The 1,741-nt window shown below is 30.8% G+C and overlaps 1 protein-coding gene across 1 annotated transcript in view; it reads left to right on the forward strand.

Moving 5' to 3' along the window:
* RAD51AP2 (RAD51 associated protein 2) overlaps positions 1-1,679 on the forward strand; it is a 12,428-nt gene extending 10,749 nt beyond the window's left edge. The window contains exon 2 of the mRNA XM_012653067.1: positions 3-1,679. Within this exon, the coding sequence (XP_012508521.1) occupies positions 3-1,679 (1,677 nt within the window). The remainder of the gene's footprint in view (positions 1-2) is intronic.
* Positions 1,680-1,741: the final 62 nt, after the last annotated feature.

Raw genomic sequence — 1,741 nt, forward strand, 5'->3', positions numbered from 1 at the left:
AGGATAATAGTATTTTAACTTGGTATAAAATTTTGAAATGCAAAAAGCAAATTAGTGTTCAAAGTCTAATAACCAGAAATATGAATATCAATATAAAGAATGACATTTTAAGCATATATTTACAAAACAGTGTTTCAGAACCTTTAAATACCGTATTGAAAACCAACATAGCTTTTTTGCTCAGTAACTTTGACTTTTTAACAAGAATTGAAAATGATTTTCGATTAGAAGAGGAATGCATTTTCAAACAGATAGTGTATTTAAATTATCCAAAAAGTATTATGGTGGAAAATCATACTACATATCTAGTAAAGATTTTAAATTCTTCAAGACTATTAGAAGATAACGTAAAACCTACGCTAAAGAAAAGAAAGCTGTTTAACACTGAACAAATTTTCAAAGGATCTAAGGAAAAAAACATCAATTCCTTTAGTATGACAACTAAAAATATATGTTCTCCAATTTTTGAAACATATGAAAAAATTCCTCTTTTAATGGCCTTTGATGACATGCAAGAAATTTCTTTGATAAAAGAAATTACTTATAATAATATGAATTGCTCTGAGCAACTCAAGAATGTGAAAAATTGGGCTCACTGTAGTTCTAATACCATTAAAAGACATGTTAAGTCTGGTCCTCATATTATGTGGAACAACCATGGATATTTTAATGAAAAAAATTGTGAAGTAAATATGCACAACCAAGATTTGGATACTGAAAGAAATCAGGAACATAGTAAGATTGGTAGCTTTAATTCTAAGTGCATATTTGAAGATTTCTGCAATGTTAGACAACAGGTCATACCAGCAAGCCATGACATAATACATAGCGAACAGACCAATACAATGACAATAACTCAAAAACTAAATTTTGGGAACTTGCTAAGTGAAATAGAGGGAAAAAAATATGACTTAATTTTGAAGGAGGAAGTAAAAGTCACAGCACAAAGTTTAGCAAATAGTTGCGTGGTTCCCAAAGATATTAAAGTAGAAAAGGAAGAGAAAGATAGCCTTTTTCAGACAGATAGCATGTTTTCTGTACAGTCAGTTTCATTAATGAGTAAGAAAATAAACGTGGAAGAAACTAAATATGCTACTCAAAATTACATAGCTGATGGAAATGAATACGAGAGTATTTCGCAAGAAAGTGAGTTAGCTAATTTAAAGCATTGTCATCTGAAGAATGACTCTACAGTATATGATAGTCACCAATTTGAAACTGGATTGAGTGAAGGGAACAAGGAATGTTTTCAGGACTTAACTGCTAAATGTTTACCAACAGAAGCTCTGACAATAGGAGAAGATTTTGAGATGAAGAGTAAATTTGATTTAGTACTTAAAGAACTTCACATGTTTCATGAAATTAGTAAGGAAAATGAAACTCTAGGCACCATGGAAACAAACAATGGGCAAGAAAATTACTTTGGAGAAAAAAATGATGCTGAGGGGATAAAAATAGAGACAGAAAAAGATTTGAAAACAGTTGCAGTCAACAAAATACATACATCTTCCTCACTCTGTGATACTACAGCAGGTCCTAACATGCATGAAAGATACCAAAGTTTATTTAAATGGAAAACAGTTCCCAATAATGGAGAACAGGAAGTTCCTCATGAGTATTGCTGTCCAAGAACATCAGAGGAAAAATTAGTTTATTCTACTCCTGGGGAAGGTAGGTAATCCATTTCAAAATGTTCTTTCTCAGGACCAAAAAAAAAAAAAAATACTGTTTTTTCTGTATT

This window comes from Propithecus coquereli, unplaced genomic scaffold (genome assembly GCF_000956105.1).
Source record: "Propithecus coquereli isolate 6110/MARCELLA unplaced genomic scaffold, Pcoq_1.0 Scaffold41, whole genome shotgun sequence".
In the NCBI taxonomy this organism is placed as follows: Eukaryota; Metazoa; Chordata; class Mammalia; order Primates; family Indriidae; genus Propithecus; species Propithecus coquereli.